Source organism: Sus scrofa, chromosome 8 (assembly GCF_054392235.1).
Source record: "Sus scrofa isolate SSC_HxYL_T2T_F1_AM1 chromosome 8, Sscrofa_HxYL_maternal_Yorkshire_Landrace_v2.0, whole genome shotgun sequence".
NCBI classification, from domain to species: domain Eukaryota; kingdom Metazoa; phylum Chordata; class Mammalia; order Artiodactyla; family Suidae; genus Sus; species Sus scrofa.
Window position 1 is genome coordinate 136,906,765 of NC_139390.1, and position 26,096 is coordinate 136,932,860.

General features: G+C 48.1%; 2 protein-coding genes across 23 annotated transcripts in view; one reads left to right on the top strand and one right to left on the bottom strand.

The window, feature by feature from the left end:
• HERC3 (HECT and RLD domain containing E3 ubiquitin protein ligase 3) overlaps window positions 1–26,096 on the bottom strand; it is a 181,203-nt gene that overhangs the window by 105,135 nt on the left and 49,972 nt on the right. For 4 of the 22 annotated variants that reach the window (XR_014813393.1, XM_084973455.1, XM_084973454.1 and 1 more), the window contains 4 exons: window positions 18,974–19,117; window positions 18,737–18,898; window positions 4,762–4,826; window positions 3,321–3,586 (listed from right to left, as the gene is read on the bottom strand). Coding sequence is in view for 14 of the 22 variants with exons in the window: in XM_084973455.1 (XP_084829581.1) it covers window positions 3,321–3,546 (226 nt within the window). In the remaining 8 variants the exon portion in view is untranslated. Of the gene's footprint in view, window positions 1–3,320; window positions 3,587–4,761; window positions 4,827–13,427; window positions 13,490–14,901; window positions 15,526–15,819; window positions 15,948–18,736; window positions 18,899–18,973; window positions 19,118–20,846; window positions 20,989–21,792; window positions 21,880–26,096 lie in introns of those variants that run through there. The other 18 variants (XR_014813394.1, XR_014813391.1, XM_021100749.2 and 15 more) reach the window with 13 other exon arrangements.
• Window positions 14,737–22,497, top strand: LOC102166545 (uncharacterized). The gene is made up of 5 exons (XM_084971138.1): window positions 14,737–14,828; window positions 15,018–15,049; window positions 15,200–16,235; window positions 16,724–16,935; window positions 18,985–22,497. Exons 1-3 carry the CDS (start codon window positions 14,737–14,739, stop codon window positions 16,114–16,116), a joined length of 1,041 nt encoding a protein of 346 aa, XP_084827264.1. The 3' UTR covers window positions 16,117–16,235; window positions 16,724–16,935; window positions 18,985–22,497.

Genomic DNA, 26,096 nt, shown 5'->3' on the forward strand with positions numbered 1-26,096 from the left:
AACGCCTTCTTGGAGCACCTCTGGCTCCAGCCTCTGGCAATCTCTCAGAGCAGCTCCGACGGGCTGAGCTGGGGTGGGGGGATAGGGGCTGCGTGCCCCCAGGCCACTCACTCACTCCCCAAGGCCCCCCGGGCCAGCCCATCCCCCCACCCCGCCCCACCCTGAGGGGCTCTGGCAGGAGGGCCGGTGGCGGAAGGCCGTCAAATTGCCCTCAGGTGTATTCGCTGCCGTGCCTTCCGCTATCACTGGCCTGCGAGGTGTGTGTTTCCTTCTTTCACCTGCACCCCAGCCCCCGGGGGCCGGCGAGGAATCTTCTCGCCTCCCCTTCTAGGACCAAAGTGTGCAGTGAGAGGCAGCCTGACACACAGATTCACACACACACACTGTGCAGTGAGAGGCAGCCTGACGCTGACACTGACACACACACTAGTCGCAGAGAAGGCAGGAGGGTGGGAGAACTCGCCTTCCCAGGCTACACCCAGGTCACTTTGTGGGGACCGCTTGACCATTTGAATCGACTTCATCGGGGGCTACTGGCCAGCACGGAGCCTCCTCCAGGAGAGGAACTGAGGCTCAGAGAGAGAGAGAGAGAGAGAGAGAGAGAGAACGCCTCCACGGGGTGTATCTGACTCCAGAGTCCCCCTAACCCTGTCTCTGCAGGAGTGCCAGAAAGATCTTGGGCTCCCAACAGACCACTCCCTCCACAGACTGCTCCAAGGGGGGACAGGCCCTTCGAGGCTCACAGGGGTAACGTCTAAGTGTCTCTCAAAGTGGGTCTTAAATGCAGACACCCCCCAGAAGGAGCAGGCGGCTGGGCTGGGACGTGCCATCAAGCCCTCTACAGGCCTTGGCTGTTGGCTCTCACCCGGGAGCTCCAAGCAAGACCCAGGTGAGTTTTAACAGGAGGAGGGGAAGGAAGACCTTAGTTTTTCATCTTTTCCAACATGAAAATCATGTTTAGAAGTCAAAAACCTTCCTGCCACCTCCAAAATAGTTCTCTATTACAGTTTTGTATTAGATTAATGGGTTAAACACACAATGATGACGATTTAAACGAACTCACTCTATGAACTGGCGGCACTGAACGTTTATGTCAGGGACCGACAGCATCTACTTACGTTTAAAAACATGCGGCATCAGCAGGACAAGCTGACGGGTTGAATGTGGAAGGAAGAAAGACAAGATTTTGCCCGTCCTGGCCATTCTCCGCTCCTCCAAAGATCCCGCGGGGCCCTGTGGGAGGGGCCCTACCCCACGACAGGTGCGGTCACACCCTCATGTCCCCCCCTCCATGTCAGGACTCTGCAGGATTGTCCTAGAACCTAGGACAGTGCAGGGGGGGACTTCGGGTTCCTGGATTTCACTTCTGGTTTAACTGTCTAGGAAATTCATACACATATGTTATTACACTGTTACTCTGTTCGTACTCTCTGTTATTACACACACCTGTTCTCATTCATTCATTCATTCATCCATTCATCCAGCAAATATTTACGGAGTCCTTAAGCTGTGTTCAGCACTGTGTCAGACTCTGGGAATAGAGCAAATAATGGTGCATCTCTTTATAGTTAAAAAAATTTTAAATACAAACATGGAGTTGCAGGTGCACTGTACAAAGGTGTACCTACCTTTGGCTCGTGCTATAAACCCCTCCCTTGAACTCCTCAGAGTCCAGGACCCACAGGCGAGGAACCCTGGCCAGAACCCTGGGTGAGCAGGGCTGGTGGGGTGTTGCAGAGGGAACCTGGCAGCAAAGAATGAGGTGCCCACAACCTGACAGCTGAGCATCAAGACCAGCCCTGCAGCCCTTTCTCCAAGGGTCAGCGTAAAAATTGATAATCATAAATTAATGCTGGCATTTGGGCAGGCGAACCAGGGAACACAGGCACTTGCTATGGGAGGGAATAAATGTGAGAAAAGAGGATCACAGGAAAAAATTGCTCATGCTGATGCCTTCCCTAAATGAGCACTAAAGAGCAAAGGCATCTAGGAAAACCAGCAGGTCTGTTCTTTAACGACGCTTCTCTATCTTGATTGGGACTGAATTTGAAAAAGACAGCAAGCAACCCAGAAAGTGGCACGTGCTCACGCTAGTGGGAAAGAAACGACACGGTCACAACTCAAGACCCTCCCTCAGCACGGCTCCCCCAAAGCAGACTGATGACGACAAATGCGGCTGAAATCCGAGGCTGAGAAGGTGCCTCGGAGCCGTGCTGCTGAAGGTCAAACTGAGAAAAAGTGGCAAGAAAAAAGAATTCAAACTAGCAGGCTTTAAATACACCCAGCGACTTTTATAAACAAGACACTAAAACCTGAGGAATCTAATTAGCCCACTGCCTTTCCAGCTCATTCTCTCTCCCTCCATCACCAGTCCCGCCGGGCCAGTCAACATTCCCTGAAGCAGGACTGCACTTTGACACCCGTGCCCCCCCCCTTTTTTTGGTCTTTTTAGGGCTGCACCTGTGGCATATTGAGGTTCCCAGGCTAGGGGTCGAATCCAAGCTGCAGCTGTCAGCCTAAACCACAGCCACAGCAACACAGGATCTGAGCCGTGTCTGCAACCTACACCATAGCTTACGGCAACGCCAGATCATTAACCCACTGAGCAAGGCCAGGTTCATTAACCACTGCGCCACAATGGTTACTCCTGTGCCTTTTTTAATACACTCATGTGTGTGTGATAAGCTTGGTGCTCGAGCCACCTTCACTCACACACACACTTGCTGAAGTCCTACTCATGCTGCCTACTCGACCCGCGGCAGACTGAATCCCCCTCCCCTCGTCCCCCAGGATATTCTTCAACTTCCCCCACACATCCTGCCACAGGGGAGCCCTGCAGCCCCCTCCCCTCGCTCTCCCACTCATCCTCCTGCTCCCAACAGCGAGCAGCGTGCTTAGCCCAAGATGCCTAACAAAAGCGTGTTGCAGAAACAGACGCGTGAATAGGCAGTCAGGTGGGAAATGTGGGGGAAACCGCTTCTGAGCCACTGGATGATGACCGCCTGGCCGCCAACGGATCCTCGTGTGCCAGCCTTCGACGACTGGGGAAAATCTATTTAACTCCGAACCAACCACCTCTCGCCCTCCCCTGCTAACTGATGCCACCCGGCTTCTCTAAGAGGATGAAAAAGGATGAGTCGGCTTTTCCACCAACAGGCTTGAATGAGACCCAGACGTTCCGAACAGGAGGGGATCCCTGCACGGTTCAGGGAGGCCCCCCGAAAGGCCGCAAGGTCAACGCCTGGCGAGACAACGTTGGACCAGCTCTCCCGGTCCTCGGGCTGCCTCGCCAGCCCCGCAGGCCGAGGAGGCGCACTCACCTGGCTTGTTTCCTTCCCTCTCGTGGCCCAGCTGCCCCTTGGTGTTCAGACCGCAGGTGTAGACCTCGCCATCCTCCAGCAGGAACACGGAGTGGTCTCCACCGCAGGCCACCTCCTTGACGCTTCGGTCCGAGATGAATCCACACACCTGAGGCTCGGCCACGATCCCCTGCAGGTTAGTGCTGATCCCAGGCTGGCCCAGAGACCAATATCCCCAGCATAACATGGTTTGCGTCCTTCAGGGAGTCATGCAGCCTAGAAGACAGCTTTGTAAAATGGGGGGGGGGGGGGGTTAGAGAAAAATCACTTCAAGTCATAAATGCCATCAATTAAAAAACAAACCCTCCCCGATACCTTGCATCTCATAATAATGCCTATTAATACTGTTGAAAGTAGTTACAACAATGATAGTTTGTGTCTCAGGAAGAGTTTAAAAAATCAGTTTTTGAACAAATTTTGTTGGTGCGAAGAACACCGAACGCAGACAGAATGTGGTTTCCAGATCCCTGCTGAAGAACTGAGTACAGGAGACCTGCTGAGACAGTCTCTGCAAACCATCCAGGCAATGGCTGTTCTGAAATCACCCTTGTGTCTCCACCTGGGCCCTTCTCATCATGCCCTTCCTTTGAGTCTTCTGCTTATTTATTTTTTTTTTTCAAATTTTGAACCCATTAACTCCTTTTGGTAGCCTGTTAGCTTGCACAGTAGTGATTCTCCACTTAAAACGAAAATGAGAAATGGGGGGGCGAGTTATCTTCTCTGCCATTCTCCCTTAGACATCCTTTGGGATCTATGCCAGGCTTCACGTCCCCCCTGAGAGCCTCTGGGGACCAGCCAGCCACAGCGAGCCTGCATCCGTCCTGCTCATCTGCTCTACTGCCTTGTGGAAACGTCCTCTGCCTCTTATAAGTGAACTCCTCAGCCCGTGTTCAGCTGCCTCAGACAGACAGCACGGCACAAGGAGTACCGCGCGCTGATGTGGCAGGTGCTCAATCACCCTGCGGCTGACTGATGACAGCGGACCAGCCCAAAGTTTCACCACCCCTTAAAAATTCATGCTTCCCATTCATACGAACAAACCCAAAAGCTCATCTCTACCAGTCCGTGCCCACGAGGATGGCTTTAGTCCGAAAAAACAGATCATAACAAGTGCTGGCGAGGATGTGGCGGAATTGGAGCCCCCCACACACACACACACATACACACACAGAAAGTGGTCCAGCAGTTCCTCAAAAGGCGAAAGGCGGTTACCTTAGGACCCAGCAACTTCACACCTAGGTATGTATCCAAGAGAATTATAAACATACGGCCACAAAAAACCTTGTACGGGAATGTTCATAGCAACATCGTTCAAAATGCCAAAATGTGGAAATAACCCAAATGCCCATCAATTAACGAAATGAAGTGTGGCATTCCAAACAGTGGAGTACCATTCGATTACCTGGAATAGCTACTATCTGACTCACTCTCTGAACTCTCGAGGCTTTCAGGAAAGGCATAAAAAGGCTGAAAATAAAATAGAAACATTGAATCTTAATTTACTATCTCAACCACAAAGTTCTGCTTCTGGTTTTTATTCGTGTGTAGACTCTCACACTACAATAAAATATTAAGCTTGAATGTTAATTCTTTTTTTGGGGGGGGTCTTTTTAGGGCCACAGCAGCGGCATATGGAGGTTCTCAGGCTAGGGGTCAAACCGGACCTGTAGTTGTCGGCCTACACCACAACCACAGCAACACTGGATCTTTAACCCACTGAGCGAGGCCAGGCATCAAACCCGTGTCCTCATGGATACTAGTTCATTAACTGCTGAGCCACAACGGGAACTCCTTGAATGTTAATTCTGACTTAAATGCAAGGACTGGAAGGAGGGGAGGAGAGAGAACATGCAAGCTGAGGACGGGATGGGGGGACACTTAAAAGGCGCAGCAAGATCACATAATCTAGCTGTAATTTAGCTTTCCCAATTTGCTCAACTGCTGGATTCCCACCAATTTCTCCCTCTTTTTTGTCTCTTTTAGGGCCGCACCTGCGGCATGTAGAGGTTCCCAGGTTAGGGGTCCAATTGGAGCTGCAGCTGCCAGCCTACACCACAGCCACAGCAACACTGGATCCGAGCCGAATCTTCGACCCACACCACAGCTCACGGCGGCACCGGATCCTTAACCCACTGAGCGAGGCCAGAGATCGAACTTGTGTCTTCATGGCTGCTGGTCAGATTCGTTTCCACTAAGCTGTGAAAGGAACGCCTCTCTCTTCATTTTTAATGTTTCATGAGTTTGTCTTACCTCTTTTACCAATAATTACATGAACGCCATCCTGGTGACTACTATACTGCTAAGAAGCATTTTATGTCATTATCGCATTTCATCTGCACCACAAGTCCATGCCCCAAGTACTATTTTCAGATAAAGCAAAGGCTCAGAGAGATTAAGCAGCAGGCCCAAGGTCACAAAGCTGCAAGGACCAGAAAGCAGGCTATGAATCTCGGCCTGATGCCAATGCCCACCCTCCAATCCACCGGGCGACACGGCCGCCCAAGTGGACGCACATGTCACCTCCAGAAGCAAGAACGCAAAAATACGGATCGACTAAATTGCAGTCAGCATACAACACAGGATATCTCGGAAACTTGAAAATAAACTTGCCCTCTGAGAGTGAAAGTAGTCAGAGTGAAGAGATAAAGGAGGAGATTAGTCAGCTGTAGCGTTAAGCCATCCCCTGAACAATGTGTCTGGAAATATGGTATCGAGAAGCCGTAATGGTCCATAAACAACAAGCTATACAGAGCTCTATAAACAATGCTCACAGCAGCCAGATTCACACTAAACAAACATGGCAACCACCCAAAGGTCCATCCAAACGGACACTGCTGAGCAATAAAATACAATACTCGGCAATTAAAAACAGGCCGTGACTGAAATGCTCTTAATATAAAGGAAAGCTGCAACCCAGAAGAACAAAGGTTAGTTTAAAATAAATCCCTCAGGAGTTCCCATTGTGGCGCAGTGGTTAACAAACCCGACTGGGAACCATGAGGTTGCGGGTTTGATCCCTGGCCTTGCTCAGCGGGTTAAGGATCCGGTGTTGCCGTGAGCTGTGGTGTGGGTCGCAGATGTGGCTCGGATCCCGCATTGCTGTGGTGTAGGCCGGCAGCTACAGCTCTGATTAGACCCCAGCCTGGGAACCTCCATATGCCGAGGGAAGCAGCCCTAGAAAAGGCAAAAAGACCAAAAAAAATAAATAAATAAAAATAAAAAAAACTCCTCAAAGGTGTTATCGACTGCTCTTTCATCTAATCTCTCTTCCCAAGTCCCTCCTTATCTGGGAACAAACCTTACAGCCTCCAGCACAGAGGTGAGCACGACCCTGGCCGAGCCAATCAGAAAAGGCCACCCCTAAATCACTGGGATTGGTGTAGGGACAAGGTCACGATCTCAACTGGGCCAGAGTCCCCCCATTAAGTTCCAAGGATGGGAGCCTGCCTTTTGCCTCTGAAGGATGGCTGGGGCTGGTAAAAGCAGCCACCTTCCCTGGCACATAGAGGACACTTGTAAAACACAATGAAACTGCCAGCTAGAGCTTCAAAGACAAGAGACAGAAAGACCTGCCCCCCCCCACGACCCCGGGGTGCTGACTGAGCCCTGGACCCCCGCTTGCCAGGGGCCAGCTCTGCCACCTTCGCTCTTCCTGAGTATAGTTGGGTTTCATTGCCCATGGATTCCACACTTGTGAATTTGCCCACTCACTGCAATTGACATGTAACCTCCAAGATCAATGCTCAGAGCCATTTCCCAGTCATTCCCAGACCTGCAGAGGTGAACAATGCACGCCCCGTCTGTGCACATCCCAGTGGGTGTCAAACAACAGGACGCTCCAGCTTCTCGTTTCAACTCGCAGGCTGTAAGCAAGGGATCTTTTCGAATCTACTCGGTGCCACATTTTTCACACTTTTACATGTTTTGCGTGGTGATTTCGCAGTTTAAAGCTAATGTACTGCCTGGTGCTCCTAAGTACGAGAAGGCTGCGATGTGCCTCGCAAAGAAAATACATGCGATGGGTGAGAGTCGTTCAAGTTCCGGTGTTGTTTGTTGGCTGTGAGCTCAATGCTAATGAAAAAAAGGGGAAACTCACTGATCTGTACATGCAGCCACTTCAGAAAGTGCTGAAGCAACACCTATGGTGCACAGTGAAGCTACAGAAGAGACGAGAAAGCAGCTACCGGTGGCTTTCTGCCTGACTGCAGCACCTGGTGAGTGAGCAGCACTGCCAGGAGGCTGAAGACCAGAGAAATTTACTGTCACATTACCCAGGGCCAGGAAATTGGCAAAAACTTTTCCTGACCAGTGTTTTATTATAAAGAAACTTTGTGTAGCGTTATCATTTGTCAGAAATACATTATCAAATAAGGTGTCGAAACTTAAACCACATAAAACAAGATTATGAACTGATCTGCTGACCAGAGGCTCTCCGCAGGAACCTAACAAACCCCATGTTTCCCCAGGAGCAGTGGCTCGGTCTTTACTCATCGGCTGCTCCCAGCAACTCTGTAGATTGAAACGACCACGACCAATGAGAACGGACTCTGCACAGTCTAATAAGTCCCCTCTTTCTTTCTTTGCTTACGGTGGTGTGAGTTGGATTTCTATTACTTGAAGTAAAAACAAACCCAAAAACCTCCCGGCTAATAACATTAGTATTAGATTATTAATAATAACAGAAGGCCAGATTTCATTTGAGCTTTTGCTGAGTCTGACGCTTTTCTGGGTGATTCACAGAGGTAGATTTCTAGGTGTTCGAGGAGGCAGGTATTGCTCTTACCTCTAATGTGCAAAAGAAGAAAATGAAGGCCCCCTCCCCCCAAAAAAAGGATGTAGAAAAATAAAAAAGTGAGATGAAGTGTTGAAGTGACTTGACTAAATCACACAACGAGGTGGTAGCAGAGCAGGGTTTTGAGCCCAGAGAAGGTGCTCTTAACCAGTGTGCTTGATAAGAAGGAGCCTAGAAATGGTCAGAATGTCCCAGTATCTCTACACTCATAGTCATAGGTGACTATGTGACCTGCTAAATAATTACTGCCCAAGAATGAGATGGCGGATGGGTATATCGGACTCGGTAACACTCATCATTAAATTCACCCAGCCGCGTGCCCTGCTGAGATTCCATGATTCATACGCAATCTTGAGTAACTTATTTTCCAAGGCAGATCCTACTACAGGGAAAGAATACTGTGACCAGCCGACCAAAGCCCAGCCTTCTAAGTATTCCTGCCTCTCATGGTTAATTTGGGGTCCTGGATCTCTCAGTTTCTGTAAGTTTATTTAGTGTGAGTCAATCCTAGAGAATCAGCTGAACTCTGGGTGCTCTGGCCAGCAACAAGCCTAGGAAAGCAGCCTGAAGCATGGCCTCAGCCCTGATGGACCAGTAGAAACCATTTATGAGAAAAGGTAAAAGGACTATTGTTAAAATCCTCCCCACCTGAGCCATAGCAATGCAATCTTCACATAATCAAATGAAAACGACTTACTCAGAGATAACAAAACAGCAAACGACACATAAGATGCATTCCCATGAATGGATTATAGCCCTAATTGGAGACCTGGTCCAGCCCATCAGGACGCTCTGCCAAAACCAGAGCAGGAGGCACTCAAACCATCTCGCCCTCAGGAGAGAAGTTCAGTGTCTGGAAAAGAAGCCAGACGTGGAGACAGCTTTCACTTGAGGTGCGCTCTGGCGAAACCCCCGAATCTAGTAGCCCCTGGGGTCCAGGAATCTGAAGGTCTGGCCTGAGCAATGTTCTCCATCACCTGTCACTTTGATCTGGCTCAGCACCCGCCCCAGCCACCGGGGCTGCCCCGTGCCACCTCAGCCCAGCCCCTCTGTTTCCTGCCTCTCATCTCCCCATCACAAAGCAAAAGAAAGAAAGACGAACGGCCGTTCCTTCCCTCCACGTCACATCTGGGACTCTCCCAGTCCTTCTCATCTATTTTGGGTGAAAGATTCCGGATAATCTTAGCAGGGCTTAAGGGTCCAAAGGACTAAAGTTCAAGCCCCGCATTAATCACGTGCTAGCTGTGAAGCCTTGGGGAAGAGGGTTAAACACTCCGAGCCTGTCTTCTGTCCCTACAGAGGCAAGAGTGACGGGGCTGTTGTGAGGCAGGGTGCTGAGCCCATGCCCGGCATACAGGGTAAGGGACAGTAACTCTCAGCTGCTGTAGGACAGTCACTGCGACTCTCTGTGCTCCTCCCTGAAACCTCTGCAAACTGGGTGGCTCCCCAACAGCCTGGGGGAGGGGGGAACTCCCTTCTTCCCCTGGGGAGCATCTGCTCTTCCGCCAAATCTGCACTACAGCAAAGCAGCCTGCACCCCCCCCACCCCCTCCCCACCCCCGGGCAGGCATAACTTTCGCAAAGCCAATCTGAGGTTGCAAGGCAAAGCTTTCTGCAAGTGTCTCCTTTTAAACTCCGGGGAGGACTTGCGGGGAGAGAGACCTCCTTTTATCAGTCCCAGTGAGCTGAACGCTAAATGACAAGCTGCCACTCCTAACCTTTGTCTTATTAACCAGACCGTGCAAACCTCAGCCTAATGACGGATTCTTATTTCTTTGTTTGAAACTCACTAAAACCTAAAAAACAGGCAGGACTTTCTATCTCATGTATAATGGACATAAGCATCCTTACAGACAAGCTCAGAAGCCGTTACCTAAAGGGTGTCTGGGGGAGGGAGGGTCTTTTTCAGCCCAGGCTTGGGGGCTCCGCAGACACTCCGCAAAGCCAGGCTTTAAACAAATCTGAAGCCAAAACTCAACTGCAGAATTAACTCCGGTAACAAGCAAGACTTATTCCAGTGACATACTTTATTGTCCCAAAGTTTACTGCCATAGGCAGAAGTGGCAGAGAAGCCAGGGAGAAGATTTCAGCAACTCGAAGCCCCTCCCTGCTGGCTTCTCTCGCCTTCACTTAGGCTGGACTTTGGTTCTCTGACCAACACGCAAACATTCCCACCCTCTGCTGACGCTCCCCGCACGGGTGGTGCCTTTACTACCTGGTGCTGGGCTTGGTAAAACTAGAAGAATGACTTCTCCATTGTCTGCATAAGCTGTGGGCTGCCTTCAAAAGACACTGGACCGGACTGGCAAGAGTGAGACAGACTGACGGTGCGAGTCGAGGATACAGGGCAACCAAGACGTGTACCCACAGCTGGCCGGCGTGCAAACTGGCAGAATCACTTTGGAAAACAAGTGGGCATTCTCGAGTGAAGTTGAAATGTCCCCACGGCACAGGAATTTCATTCCTGGGCATATGACCAGCACTGTCTGACTTAACAAGTAACCCTGGTACTCCTTCACTATGCTGAGGCCTGGAGCTACCAAGAGGGGTAAAGCCTGGAAACTGAGAACTTTCTATGCTGATGGAGCTGTCACCTCTATGCATTTGTCCATTTTGGTGGCGACATGTGGCTAGTGAGCATCTGAAACATGGCTAATGCGACTCAGAAGATGAGACTGTAATTTTATTTAAATTATTTTAAGAGAAGCAGTCACATATGGCCAGTGGCTATCTTACTATACAATGCAGCAAGCAACTCACGCATCTATGCCCCAAGATATATGCCCAAGAATGTTCATTTCAGGACTGCTTGAAATACACAGAACAAAAACAACCCAAATGTCTGTCTGTAAGAAAATGGAGAAGCTGCAGCACACGCATAAAACAGAATACTATACAGCAGTGAAAAATAAATGAATTCCATCTACAAACACCACTGCAGCTAAATCTTAAAACCAGCATTGAGGCAGGGGAAAAGTCACAGACGAATTCAGAGTGTGATGCATTCTTACGGAGTCCAAACACAAGTATAACAAGCATTTGGAGATTAAAAACATTACTGGTGGTAAAGCTATGAAGAAAAGCAAAAAAATGATTAATACAAAGATAGAGAGAGCTCTTTGGATATGTAGCAATGGAGGGTACCATCTGCTAGGAGCATAAAGGGAGCTTCAATAGCATGGCTGATGTTCTGCTCCTGTCCCTGTATCACTGTTTCTTAGCATCTATATATTACAGATACTTCAGAGTTTAAAAAAAAAAAAGGTACTATTGAGGTAGGATTGCTGCTTCTAGCATCTCACCCTCTGATTCCCATCCATGTGCAGACTGAGAGCTTCTCCATGATGGGAACTAGATTTCACCTACCTGTGTACCTCCAGTTCCCAGCCTAACACAGGAGCACAGGAGCTGCTTCATCAGTGCCTGGTGAACTAAACCCAAATCTGAGACCACCAGAACCCCCACAATCTACACTTGCAAACAGTTTGGTGTGCCAGGTGATGTCAGATACACATTCCTTAGGCAGTAACAAAAAGCAGCAATGAATTTCCTCCATTCTAAAGTGGACTCTCCCCTCGCCCCATGTTAGCAGATCTCAAAGCAGAATATGCCTTTTACACCCCAAGCTGTCATCAAACAGTGGCGTTTCCCAGTGTTACAAACTGAGGAATGTCCGCTCCATGAAGGAAGGGCTGCGCCTCTTTGTTCATTTCTTTACCCCCCCCCCCCAGACGAGAACAGTGTCTGGTACACACAAGGGGGCTCGATAAATAATTGTTGCCTAAAGAAAAAGCAACAGTTGGAGTTCCTGTCATGGCTCAGTGTTAACGAATCCGACTAGGAACCATGAGGTTGCAGGTTCGATCCCTGGCCTTCCTCAGTGGGTTAAGGATCTGGCGTTGCCGCGAGCTGTGGTGTAGGTCACAGACGCGGCTCGGATTCCGAGTTGCTGTGGCTCTGGCATAGGCCAGAGGCTAAGGCTCCGAAAGGACCCCTAGCCTGGGTGGGAATCTATACATGCCTCGGGAGCGGCCCTAGAAAAGGCAAAAAAAAAAAAAAAAGAAAGAAAGAAAAAGCAACAGTTCCGATTATTGCAAGCCTGCTATGGGTCTGGGTCTGCAAGAAAAACTCTACCTAGACGACTGAATTTGCCCTTTACAGTAACCTCGAGACGTAGCAAGGTGAAGTCGCTGGCCCAAGAACACGAAAAAGAAGCACCAGCTGCGGCAAAGGCAGGATTCGGCAAAGGCAGGATTCGGAGCTCATCTCCCAAGACTCCACGCCCTTAAACATGAAGCTCCACCCTCCGTCCAAGAAAACAAGGCCCAGCGACCTTTCTTCTCCAATCTTGAAAACAAAGGTTTCAAGACGACGTTTGCACACAGTAAGGGAGCTCACATCAGCTGAATCACCTCGATGTTTATGGGCGACAGGAACCTACGTTAGCCAGAGACAGAAGGGCTGAGGAGGCGATCTCAACAGAGGTGGCCAGACTTGCCTCCACACCCACCCTGACACAGACTAAAACCAGTCACTTGCTGGCTCCCACCCAGAAGCACATGCCCCGGATACCGGCCAAGTACTCCTTCTAAAGGTGCTAAATGTTTAAAGGGGGCCAGAGGTGTAGCAGCAGGGGGTCATCTTATTGGAGACCTTCCAAGTCCATTTGATCCAACCTGTAGGTAAGAGACTGACTTTTTTTTTTTTTTTTTTTTTTTTGCCATTTCTTGGGCCGCTCCCACGGCATATGGAGGGAGGTTCCCAGGCTAGGGGTCTCATCGGAGCTGTAGCCGCTGGCCTACACCACAGCCACAGCCACGCCAGATCCGAGCCGTGTCTGCAACCCACACCACAGCTCACGGCAACGCCCGATCCTTAACCCACTGAGCAAGGACAGGGATTGAACCCGCAGCCTCCTGGTTCCTAGTCAGATTCGTTAACCACTGCGCCACGATGGGAACTCCAAGAGACTGACATTCTTAACCTCATTTTCATGGCAGCTGAAGTTACTGCTGGTCCTCTGAGAAGTAACTGGTTGAAGCAGAGACCAGAAACTAGGTCTCCTACTTCCTAAGGCTCACCTTGTTCTCCTCACTACCTCACAGCGGAAGGAAATCCGTACGGATTTGATCCAAGGGCCCTCTCTAGGCAGCTACCCTCGTCTGAATTCCTTCCACGGATGATCTTGTTTCACCCTCCTCTCAATTCTGAGAGTCAGATGTTATCCTCAAGCCCAAGATGAGGAGACTGAGGTGCAGAGAAGTGTAGTAACTCACCACAGGTCACACACTCGGCATCTGCACTACAGGCCAGAATGGGTCCGCCTCGCGTGGCAGATCTGCAAAGTGAAGAAATAACAACGCTGGTACAGAACGCGACAAAGTGCTGTGGGGCCACTGAAAACGAAAAGTAGACGTCTGAAGGTGAGAATATCTTTATACTATGCACGCTTGAATACTCCCCATTCTCTCCCAAGACCAGAGTCTGGTTAAATCTCATGAAGACAACCACAAGCCAACTATGAAGATGTCACCTCTAAAAGTGACCTTAAGAGACACAGACAGCGGCTTTACAAACACCTAGCAATCGTAAGAGATGTAAAAGTGAAGTGATTTTAAAATCTTCCGTCTAGGTGAGAAAGATAAAGTTGGGAAAGACACGTCCATTTTTTTCCTCCATTTGTCCATGTACCACACACACAGCTTATTTTGCCACAACTGTTCTGAAGCCTTTCTTGTATCTTTCCTTTCTTCTCATGACCACATCCTCTTTCGTGCAAAACAAGATGGGACTGAGAGGCACCTTAAGCTCTCAGAAGAAAAAGTCTTGCATGATTTTAAGATATGGTCATCATAACTTTATTTCTATACAATGTAAGATACTTCCATTCAATTTGGAGAATATTACGAATATTACTTGTAATTCTGACACTGGAGCAAAGCTATCTGGCATCTCCAGGAGGGGGGTAACCCTCATTATATATTTAAAAAATGTTTTTAATTATTATGCAAATCTTGAGAAATTTAAATGTGTTATGAGGAATGAAATGCTCAAACCAATGGCTCCAACAACAGCATCTGGAGCATTCTGGAGTCTCTGTTTCTTTTTTCAAAAATAAAAACTCAACTACTTAGGGAAAAAGTAAAAACTGCCTGCAAACCAACTGTTTCTTTCTTTCATGCCAGAGGAGGATCTGCCAAAGAGGTTTCAAGTCTTCCTCCTAGATTCCTGCATCCTTTCTCTAGAAGGTTCCTAGCCTCCATGCGCTCAAGGCTGTGTACTTAATCTGTTTTGCTTTAAAAGGGGGGTTAACTATATTACCCCCGTTTTCTGACTTCTAATGCCACCCTGCTGCTCCAGGGTAAAGGACAGGAGGAACAGAGAGCTTCGCAGTATTCTGCCGCTAAAACACGACGGCTCTCTCTCCAGAGTCACTGCATTGTAAAAGGGTGTTAATTCTCATTTTATTCCACTCTTCTCAGTCTGGAGTTGAGAGAGCAGTTCACTTGATGTTATCAAACCATCAGATGAAAGGAACCTAGAAACAGCTTCATATCTGTGGAAAAAGCCAGGAGACACGCCAAAATGAAAGAGAGCTCTCGAATTGTCTTTCCTGAAGCATTCCGTGCCTCCGAATGCAAGAAAAAAATCCTGGAAGGCTGCGCTCTGAATTTAAGGTACTTCCTAATGAAGCTAACTTAAAAGCTACAGTAAAATGGAATCAGAAAACAACCAGAAACACTGACATACCCGACGCAAAGTTCAAATGCACGTCTCCCGGAGCCCACGGTGCAGACCCGGAATCAACGCATAGTTGTTGCTTTAGGTGCGGTCTCCACAGCCCTCCCCGGCTTGGTCTTTTTCAGGTTACACATGCTCTTCCCGGTCAGTTGTCCCGGTGTGCCCACTCCACACATTCACAAATGACTCAAAGTGCCACCTGCCCCCGAACGTCCCAGTTCCTGACACCCCCGCGCCCGTCCGCGCACTTACGTGTCCGCACACACACACACGTGTCCACACACACCCTCGCCCCGGCTCCGCCCAGGAGGCGGACTCCCACCGGGCGAGCCCGGCCCGGCCTCCGCGAGGTGGGTGGTGCCGGGCACCGCGGCCCCACCGGCGCTGTCACCGAGGCCACGGAGCCCCCCGGCTCCAGCGCAAACTCCTCGCAGCCTCCCCGGTTCCCCCAAACGCAGAGGCCCCGCCCGCCCCCAAGGCTGCGCGCCCCTCACCGCAACGGGGTCACCGGAGCCCCGGAATTTAAATCGGGCCAGGCGAGGAGGAAGGGGAGGATCCTCTTTTGACTTTCTGCGTCGCAATCCCTCCCAGCCTGCAGGCAGCCGAGTCGGGGTGGGGGGCGCTCCGATTTTCCAAGCGGCTTCCGGCCTCTCCGGGCGCCAGGGCTCTTTAGGTCAGAGCGAGAGCCCCGAGGACGCCCGCGCGGCCCAGGGGCACCCCGCGCAGCCCGGCCGCCCGCGCCCCGCCGGCACCGCGCCCCGACCGCCCCGCGCGCCGGGCCCCAGGTCGCCGCGGGAAGCGCCCAGCAGCCGCGGCCGCCCCGCCGGGAGCCGCGCGCTGACAGCCGGGCGGCGCGGAACGCGGCGGGCGCGCGGCTGCAGCCCCGCGGTGCCCTCCTTCCCAGGACCGCCCCCCCTCCCCGCGCACCTTGGCGGCCGCCGCACCGCCGCTCGGGATTCCGACGGTAAGAGCGCCACCGGCCCGGCTCGGGGTTTCTCGGATTTCGGCGTCACAATAATAAGGAAGTTTCCCCGCAAGCCTGCGGGCGGCGGAATGCGCTTGGGTGAAGGACGGCCCGCCCGGCCAATGGGCGCCCTTCTGGGGCGGACCCGCACCCACGGCGGCCGCGGCGGAGGCGGAGGCGGAGGCGGGGCGGCGGGGTCCGCGGGCTGGAGGCGGGGCGAGGCCCAGGCTCGGCAGGGAGGCGGGGGCGGCCCGAGGTGACAGGACCTGCGGGCCCGGGGAGGGGACAGCGGCGCCGGTGTTGGGTCGGCCACGATCCGGCTGCAAGACGCAGAGCGCTAGCGCTGGAACAGGGTGGAAGCGGTCGGGACGGATCAGCGGTTCGTTTTTCCGGTTCTAGGCTCTGTCTTATTCTCTGTGCAGAGGGGACCAAAAACCTTGGGCATAGGGGGAAAAGCTAGAGGGTGACAATTAAGGGTGAGTTATAAAGTGTCTTATTCCACCCACGGTGGAGGTGTCTTGTTTCCCTCGCCTTCGGGGGACGGGAGGAAGCTCCGAGCCGAAAGCGCGGCTGCGCCTTTGGAGAGGCGGGAAGGAGGTGGGCGCTTGCCCGGGATCCTCGAAGACAAGGGTGGAAGAGAAGAGAGGCTCTACAGATCAAGGGGGGCTTGGGGGAAATTGGAGGAGGGGGCTGGGGGAGCATGCCGAGAAGTCGCGGATCGGGAGATGGTAAAATCTTCTGTCTCAAAGTCACCATGTGACCTAAAGCCCAATAATGGATAAAGAAGTTTGCCCTCCCCTACTTTCCCTGGCTTCCTCCTCCTCCCCAAGGTCACGGTGCTTCCCTTGGTCCTCTTCTGATCCACAGAAAATCTTGGGAAGAAAACACGGCAAAGGTGACTGCAGGAATCTTCTGCGTTTCCCCCCCCCCCCCAATTTGCAAGACAGAAGCAGAATACTGGGAAAGTACTACTTTAACCCAAAAGAATGACTTTACTAGTGGAAGAATTTCTGTCACCTGCCATTTGAACCGGCGAAGGTCTTTTGAGGCCAGATTCTTCTCAAGGATGTTCAAATCAGGTCAGGTCTGCAATTACCTTCTCTGAGAATTTAATAGATTGATCAAGCAGAAAAGAAGTTTGGGGAAGTAGCATATCCTGGGGCCAGGGCCCTGTTGGCTGGCATATGTATTCTCAGGGACATAAGGCAAGTTGCCACATGCTCCTGAGACAAGCAAGATAAGCGAGCAGAATCTCAATTGTCTGGTAGCTGACGTCCTCTAAGAAAATAATTCCAACCTTTGAAGTTTGAATCACACTGGACACCTCCAGAAACACTGGGGACAAGATAAACACAATTCATTTATGCTGGAGGTGTAGCCATCTCACAGAAGTCGAGGTCTCACAAAGACGTAATCTTAGGAGTTCCCGTCGTGGCTCAGTATTAACGAGTCCGACTAGGAACCATGAGGTTGCGGGTTCAATCCCTGGCCTCGCTCAGTGGGTTAAGGATCTGGTGTAGGTTGCAGACGTGGCTCGGATCCTGCATTGCTGTGGCTGTGGCGTAGGCCAGTGGCTACAGCTCCGATTCGACCCCTAGCCTGGGAACCTCCATATGCCGCAGGTGTGGCCCCAGAAATGGCAAAAAGACAAAAAAAAAAAAAAAAGACATAATCTTAGTTCAGAGGTGGTATCACCAAGAAGAACTGGAGGGATGGCCAAAGAGGAGTCATGGTGGGAAAGAAAGTTCCCCATAATTGAGAAGGAGAGAATGAGATTCTGTTTTCATGTGTCAAATATGAGGTCAGTATCTCTGGCCCATAACTCATGAGTTTTTCATCAGAAGTTTTATCTCCAGCTGGTTGAGCTGGAGTTGAGATAGAAGACATGTCCAAATTACAAACAGAGCCTTGAGCTGAGACAGGAGACATGTCCAAATTACAAACGGAGCCTGGAGTTGAGACAGGAGACATGTCTAAATTACAAACGGAGGTACTATGTGCATCCTTACCAAATAAACAGCCAGAACCCTAGGAACTTACTCATAGTAGAACCATCCGTGAAGATACCCACAGTACTTCATTTTACTTTCTTAATTGAACCAACATAAAATGGCAGTTTCCTCAGCAAGCATGTCCTGCTCCATCTCCCAAAAGGGCTTTAACCGGCCCCAGTACCACCAACGGTCTGGCCTGGAGAAGACATAGTTCCCTTTCCTTTCCGTTTCTGTAGCTCCATCTTCCACCCATTTCTTTCTGCCTTCCCACATGTTCCGTGACAAATGAACTATATACTCAGCATCTCCGGGTCATCCGGTTTTGCTGGTGAACAAAACAGCACAGTCCCTTTGCCTTGGAAGGGGAGGCCCACATTAACCACATAACCATACCAAGCACTATGTAGAGCAGCTAATCATAAATTTTATAAAAGAAGAACACTCATGTTAAAAGATTCAACCCCAACAAGAACTGTAAACAGCTAATGCTATGTAGGCAGAATTACTTAGAAGGAAGTGTCTGAAATCAGCCACTTATTTTGAAATGTTTAAAAGATGGCCGGAGGATGGGTAAAGGGACGGGTAGATATACGATCAATCCAGGATAGCAAAATGTTAATTTTAGATTCTGTGTGGTGGGTAGATGGGTGTTCTTTGTACATGACTTCCAATTTTCCTGTGTGTTTGAAAATTTTACAGTGCAATATGTTGAAAGGAAGTTCCCCTGTGGCACAGAGGGTTAAGGATCTGGCATTGTCACGGCAGTTGCTCAAGTTGCTGCTGTGGCTTCAGTTTGATCCCTGGCCTGGGAACTGCCACATGCCGCAGGCTTGGCCAAAAAAAAAAAGTTGGAAACCAATAAATAAATAAAGTGAGAGATTCTAACCATGGCCTTTGACTGGCAGAAAGGCTCAAGCAGTCCAGCTCCAGCACTGGGTGGATGAGGTGGCCCCAGGGACAGGGGCTGATTCCAGGGCTGCTGCACCGCCAGCTGAACAGATGTGGACTTGCTACATTCTTCACAGCTCACTTCCTGAAATGCATATGCCTATTTTGAATTGAAAGGAATTTTCAGAACAGCAGGAATACTGCTTAATAATGATTGTTCTCTGTGTTTACTTACTTGCCCTGCAGACAAACATCCACTTGGTAAACGAAGAAAGAGACGGACTTCTGGTATCAGATGACACAAGTGAGGGAAGAAAACCAGGTCAGCCACTGCAGTCTGTCTTCCAGGTATACTTTTGAAGAATAAGTGTCTTCATCTCTAGGAATGGAAAGCACTGATTATTTGACAGATAAGGAGTGTGCATCCTGAAAAACTACACAATCACAACAGTGTTTCTTGGTTCCCTGCAGCCCCAACAAATGAATCATTGTGTCAGTCAAGTCATATTCAAGGGAAAAATTAATTGTAAAATATTTTTCACTGTTTTGGCTGGTTTAATAGAATTTATCCAAGAGGCTTCTCTCTTCTCAGGCTAAATTATCTAAGCTTATTGACAACTGTTCTGTAATACACAGCATTAATTTATGAACCTGGAAAATAACTTGGAAGAAAGATATGGCAAGTCAATATTGCTATCACTCAAATAACTATTAAGTATTTACTGAAGGTCTTCTATATGCAGTGTTGCTGGATAGAAGCATCATTCCTGACGACAAAGATCTTACAGCCATTCTGACCATTCATTTTTCTTGAAACTATTCATAGTTTAAGTTTGCTTTTTTTTTCTCTTATCAAGCCATTTGGATGAGGCCCAAGCACCTTACCCTAAATACGAGAAACTCACTAATGTCATAGAGGATGAAATTAACATCAACAAGATTGGATAGTTGAGCATCTCCTAAGAAAGCCTTTAGGATGAGCTTTGGCCTGTCCCTGAAGGTTGCACGAAATAGAGCCTTGCAGCCATGCGTAGTTCGTGTCGCAGTGAATGTGGTGTATTAATACAGGATTTTCCTTAATCCTAGCAGAAGCATCTGCATTGTGCTGCCTGATTTTTCTCTCTCATTTGTACCAAATAAGCCCAAACTTTTAGCATATTCCAGAGGAATAATCAAGGGGGTTCTATCTGTAAAGTTGATATATACCGTATAACATAATTAATTTGTTTAGTATAAATCTGTGAAAAAATAAAATAGTACTGTTTGTATTTCTAAGTTTTATGGCTACCATTTAGATACAGGAGAACTTCTAAGTGGCATTTAACTTTCTATTGGCCTTTGGCACTTTGTTTTCATTCTGTGTGTAAGCAAATGCTCAGTGAAATCAGCCATTATATTTACTTCTAGGGTGTGGAGCAACAAACTGTTCTTACTTTATACTTATAAAATACTATATATAGGACCTCATCTTGTAGATACTATAGCTGATTTTGTTTCCCTTTTCCCAATGGCTTTTGAAAGCCTAGATGAAAATGTATGTGCCATCTGTACAGAATCACATTGCGTGCATTTTGAGACGTAACCTCATTTCAAGGTTCATTTTCATTTTGCTATGTCATTTTCCCATTGTACTCATTTTCTTACCTACTTAAAAAAAAAGCTTGCTTTTATCTTCACAAATGCAATAAATACACACTATGTAAGACATGTAAAATATGTATCAGAAAAAAAGAAAACAGGAGTTCCTGCTCCGGTGCAGTGGGTGAAGCCTCTGACTGTAGAGGCTCGGGTCACTGTGGAGGTGCAGGTTCGATCCCTGGCCCAGTGCAATGGGTTAAAGAATTAAGTGATATGCTGCAGCTGCTGCTCGGATTCAATCCCTGGCCCAGAAATTTCCATACGCTGTGAGTATAGCCATTAAAAAAAGAAAGAAAGAACAAGAAAAAAAGTAAATAAAAATGATCTGGTCTTTCACCACCCATTTTAGTTCTTTTTTTTTTTAATGATTTTTATTTTTTCATTATAGTTGGTTTAGAGTGTTCTGTCAATTTTCTACTCTGCAGCAAAATGACCCAGTCACACATACATATATACATTCTTTTTCTCACCTTATCCTCCATCCTGCTCCATCCCAAGTGACTAGATACAGTTCCTGGTGCCCACGTTAGTTCTTCATATTTTGTCATTTCCTCATGTATGTGTGCGCATTTCTAAAAGTGGTCCATTTAATATCATTTTACACCACGCTGTCTGAATTTAACAATATATGGAGCCTCTTCAATAGAATTAAATGTGATTTTACAACAGTTGCACATATCCACAAAACAGATATCACTTCACCAATTTCCTGCTTGTTGCATGTTTAAATTATTTTCTTTTTCGTTCTTTCTTTTGCTTTTAGGGCCTCACTTGTGGCATATGGAAGTTCCCAGGTTAGGGGGTCAAACCAGAGCTGCAGCTGCCGGCCTGTGACACAGCAAGGCCAGATCTGCGGCGCGTCTGCAGCCTACACCACAGCTCAGGGCAATGCAGGATCCTTAACCCACTGAGCAAGGCCAGGGATCCACCCACACCCTCACGGACACTAGTCAGGTTTGCTACCACTGAGCCAAAACAGGAACCCCTAAATTCTTTTCACTCCTTTGCCATTATAAACAATGGTGCAGCATACCTACACATGGTGAACACAGCTAAACTTGCTTTCACTCTTGATTATTTCCTTAAGATAAATTCCTAAAAGTGGAATTTCTAGATTAGACTGAATGCAGATGTGCCGGTTTTCCCTAACAATAACACCAACTAAATATACACACAATTTCTAAGTGGCCTCTGTCCAGTCCCCTCACCAGTAATGAGGTTGTTTCGTTTTGGTTTACATTTTATCTTTTTCATTGTACTAATTTTGTCAGCCACCTGAAGTCTCAACGAGAACATATGGGATATAAATAAATAAAACAAAAAGAAAACTTCCACAAAATAAAAAGCCATGTGGTGCACATCTAAAAATTAGCTTAGCTAAGATGTTTCTAAATATTCATGTCAAAAATTACCTACATGCATAAAAATACATGATTGGAGTCGCTGGTCCTTTGCTGAAATTCTATTCGATGCCACGTAATTCCCCCCAGTCCTTCCACACACCTGCCAAAAATACAAGATTCCAGAAAGGAAGTTCTGTACAAACTCAAACTACTGCTCATCATTTTCATCTCCGGTACACATGCACAAGCCACTAAAGCTGATGGTTCACCAAGTTTCAGAGCAAACTAAAAAGCAGACAGAGTGTCAGAATTTGTATCGTCCAGCAACAGAAGGTAGCCAGAGAAGGCATTGTACTGTCCACGTCATAAAAAGAACACAATGTTATGATGTAAAATATCCACTGTGGTCCAATCACCTTTGCCATAAGCCGCGTTGTTATGTGTACCAGTGTATTCCAGGGACTATAGATGAAAATGCCCTTATGGACCAACCCTTGTGTAGGCACGAACTTTGGGGTCTTCCGTAGCTCTAAGGGTGGATTTGTGTTATTTCATCCCAGTTCTTGTCTGAGTCCCTTTTTAAGTAACTGTATAAAATTTCAAGGTACGTATGCAGCTGTCAGCCTAGAGCCAGGTAAAATGACCTGCTCAGTACCTGGAATGAAACATGGAGCCTGGGCCTTATTATTAGCATTACGTTCTGATGAATTGTACTGATGCTTCTGAGGGTAAATGGGCTGGAGGCTGTCGTGAATTATTAAATAGTTTCCCTCCAAAATTCATGTTGACCTTGAATTTCACAATGTGAACTTACTCAGAATAGGGTCTTTACAGATGTAAATAATTTCATTACGATGACATCATCCTAGATTAGGAGGGCCCTGAATTCAACCACTCGTGTCTTTAGAAGAAGACCTTGTGGGAGTTCCCATTGTGGCTCAGTGGGTTAAGAACCCAACATAGTGTCCCTGAGAAGGGGGGTTCAATCCCTGGCCTCGCTCAGTGGGTCAAGGATCCGCAGTGGGTTAAGGATCTGCACAGCACAGGTGCAGCTTGCCTCCAGCATTGTTGTGGCTGGGGCATATGTAGACCGTGCACCTCCAATTCAACCCCTAACCCAGCAACTTCCAGGTGCCACAGATGTAGCCATAAAAGGGGGAAAAAAATAAAAAAAAGGAGTTCCCGTCGCAGCTCAGTGGTTAACAAATCTGACTAGGAACCATGAGGGTGTGGGTTCGATCCCTGGCCTTGCTCAGTGGATTAAAGGATCTGGCGTTGCCCTGAGCTGCGGTGTAGGTCACAGACGCAGCTTGGAAGCTGTGTTGCTGCGGCTGTGGTGTAGGCGGGCAGCTACGGCTCCGCTTGGACCCCTGGCCTGGGAACCTCCATATGCCACAGGTGCGGCCCTAGAAAAGGCAAACAAGACCAAAAATAAATAAATAAAAAATAGCAAAAGGAAAAGATCTTGCGAATACACAGAGATGCACAGGGAGAACACCACGTGGAGATGGAGATAGAGACGGGAGCGAGGGATCTAGCAGCCAAGGAATGCCAAGCGGCCGCCAGCAGTGAGGGAAAAGGCAGAGAGAAGAGATTCTCCCTCGGAGCTTCCAGGAGGAACCAGCTACCAACACCTTGATTTTGAACTTCAGCCTCCAAAACTGTGAGACAATACACTTCTGTTGATTTAGGCCTGTTTGTGGTACTGAGTCAAGTATGTTGCTACAAAAAGCATCCATAGGAGTAGCTCAGTGGTCATGGACTAGTATCCATGAGGACACAGGTTCGATCCCTGGCCTCACTCAGTGGGTTAAGAATCTGGTGTTGCCATGAACTGTGGTATAGGTCGCAGATGCAGCTTGGACCTGGAGTTGCTGTAGTTGTGGCTGGCAGCTGCAGTTCCTATTTGACCCCTAGCCTGGGAACTTCCCCATGCCACACATGCATCCCTAAAAAAGAAAAAAAAAAAAATCTATAAGACTTTTAATGTAGTCTAGCTATGGCATCTGTCACCAGGCTGATTTGCCAGGACTGACTGACTGATCTGGCATCTTAGTCCAGAATTCCCTTCCTCTGAGAGTTCCATGTATGTTCTTCCCAAGTGTCAACTCAAAAAGAATGACGTTGCCAAACTGACAAAGTCTATTCTTAGTCAGGATATATGGGGAGTTCTGATCCCCGGCTGCATCTTTCCAGCAAGCATTGACAGCCCTCTGCAAGCAAATGCAGGAGGTTAGCCAAATCTGGTCCACACAGTACCTCTCTCCACCTGATATTCTGTTGTCCCATCAGTCAGGTCAGAGCTCCCTATCAGTTTCACTCAGAAAACACATAAATTACAGAAGACTGAACTTATACAAGCCTCGACTCTGGTGAAACTCTCGTCATTTCAAAGACAAATCATTACATTTTCGCTGACACTGCAGCGGAGAGGGTATCCTTTATGACTGGACTATAATAGTAGAAACTGAAAAATATTTCGTTTACTCTTCTTAAATTAGTATTTACCCCATAAAGCAAGGCTCTGAATTAAAGTGAAACTTCCTGTGTGTGGCGTGGACCCAGGACAATCAATCACAACCACAGGAAACTCCGTTAAGTACAAACCTAGTCCATTCCTTTCTGTTATGAAAAGGAAATCTTGACATCGATAATTTTTATTTTCTTAGAAGTCAGCGTTACTCTACACAAAATGGAAACTCTCATTTTGATCTGTACAGAGAAAGAAAACCAGTTACCGAAATAAATCACTGAGGCGAGAGATTCTGAGCCGGGGTCAGCCTGGAGCATTCAGTGGTCTTGGCTTTGCTAAATCTAAGCTATGTGGAGCTATAACCACAGAAATATTTTACTTAGAGATCAGCTAGGCAACGCTTGATGATTTAGTTCACTGAAAAAAATGATAATTGCAGCTCATGAGAAGCTACCTAAGCTTTCTCGGTCTCATCTATGAAAAGAGATTACCGGTGATAATTATTTATTGAATTACTTTAATATTCACTTGGTGGAAATACTAGTATGTATAATATTAGAAAACTACTTTAAGAAACATAGATGAAATATTCTGTAAAACACCAAAACAGAAATTCTGCAGCCTCTTTGCAAAAGCTGGTTCTAGAAACACACGAAGCCCTGAAATGAGTCTAGTAAAGAGGAAGGGAAGTCGGAGTTCCTGTGGAGGCTCAGCAGAAACAAATCTGACTGGCATCTGTGAGGATGTAGGTTGGCTCCCTGGCCTGCTCAGTGGATTAAGGATCCGGGGTTGCCGCGAGCTGTGGTGTAGGTCGCAGACGTGGCTTGGATCCTGCATTGCTGTGGCTGTGGTGTAGGCCAGCAGCTACAGCTCAGATTCAGCCCCTGGCCTGGGAACCTCCCTATGCTGAGGGTGTGGCCCTAAAAAGACAAAAAAAAAAAAAAAAGAAGAAGAAGAAGAGAAGCAGGAGTTAGCATTAATGACTATAGAATTGTCATGTGTTGCCCTTTCTTTTTTGTTAAAGTATAGTTAGTTTGCAATGTTGCATTAAAGTATACAGCAAAGTGATTAAATTATATATGTTCTTTTTCAGATTCTTTTCCATTATAGGTGAAGATATTGAGTACAGCTCCCTGTCACTTCACGTATTTTATATACAGTGGTGTATACATATTAATCCCAGACTCCTAACTTAGCTCCCGCCACGCCTGCTATACCCTTTGGTAACCAAAAGTCTGTTTTCTGTGTCCAGGAGTCTATTACTGATGTGCTGCCCTTCTGCTTCCTTGTACCCTTTGCCTACCTCTTCTGGCCTCTGATACCCCACACTGTTACTGCATCATTCTTTCTTTTTTTTTTTTTCTTTTTTTTTGTCTTTTTGCCATTTCTTGGGCCACTCCCAGCGGCATATGGAGGTTCCCACGCTAGGGGTCTAATCAGAGCCGTAGCCACCGGCCTACGCCAGAGCCACAGCAACGCGGGATCCGAGCCGCGTCTGCAACCTACACCACAGCTCACGGCAACACCTGATCCTTAACCCACTGAGCAAGACCAGAGAGTGAACCCGCAACCTCATGGTTCCTAGTCGGATTCCTCGTTAACCACTGCGCCACGACGGGAACTCCTACAGCATCATTCTTAGCTTTCTTGACTTCTAACCTTTTGAGAATCTGATGAGATGTTGTCACCACACACACACACACACAAAAGATGTATATACTCAAGTCATCACTCAAATAAGATTTAATAATAACTTGTATAAGATTTCTAAGAGCATCCAGGCCTTCCAAGAGTATTCATGGACTCTTTGCCTCAACCACTTACCAAATCTAAGAATCCAATAAGCGCATTCACACTCAATTGCAATAAAGCCTAATGCCTGGCCATGCTCTCCTTCCAAGAGA